At 61.6% G+C, this 336-nt stretch overlaps 1 protein-coding gene across 1 annotated transcript in view; it reads right to left on the bottom strand.

Moving 5' to 3' along the window:
* ECHS1 (enoyl CoA hydratase, short chain, 1, mitochondrial) overlaps nucleotides 1–332 on the bottom strand; it is a gene marked incomplete at its 5' end in the record, with an annotated part of 1,341 nt that extends 1,009 nt beyond the window's left edge. The window contains 2 exon segments of the mRNA XM_010134378.1: nucleotides 16–143; nucleotides 225–332. Of these exon segments, the coding sequence (XP_010132680.1) occupies nucleotides 16–143; nucleotides 225–332 (236 nt within the window).
* Nucleotides 333–336: the final 4 nt, after the last annotated feature.

The raw sequence follows: 336 nt of genomic DNA, 5'->3' as shown, positions 1-336 counted from the left end.
GGGGGGGGGCCCCACAGTTTAGCCATTGACAGCGGCGATGATGGGTTTGCGGATGGTGGAGACCTTGTCCCAGCCGGCAAGGAAGCTGCTGCTGTAGCACTCCTGGAAGGTTTTATTCTGCATCTCCTTGATATCTGCTCCAGCTGCAAGCAGAAAGAGAGTGGGACACCAAACCCTGCAGGCAGCTCCCCAAGTCTGGGGCGGGGAGAAGCACCCTGCCCTACCTGCAAAGGCCTTTTCGCTGCCGGTGATGACGATGGCTCCCACCTGTGGGTCCTTCTCCAGGGCCTCCAGGGCCTGGCTCAGCTCCTCCATCAGCCCCCCGCAGAGGGCGTT

Source organism: Buceros rhinoceros, unplaced genomic scaffold (assembly GCF_000710305.1).
Source record: "Buceros rhinoceros silvestris isolate BGI_N320 unplaced genomic scaffold, ASM71030v1 scaffold36194, whole genome shotgun sequence".
Classification (NCBI taxonomy): Eukaryota; Metazoa; Chordata; class Aves; order Bucerotiformes; family Bucerotidae; genus Buceros; species Buceros rhinoceros.
This window is presented reverse-complemented; position numbering and strand designations above follow the sequence as displayed.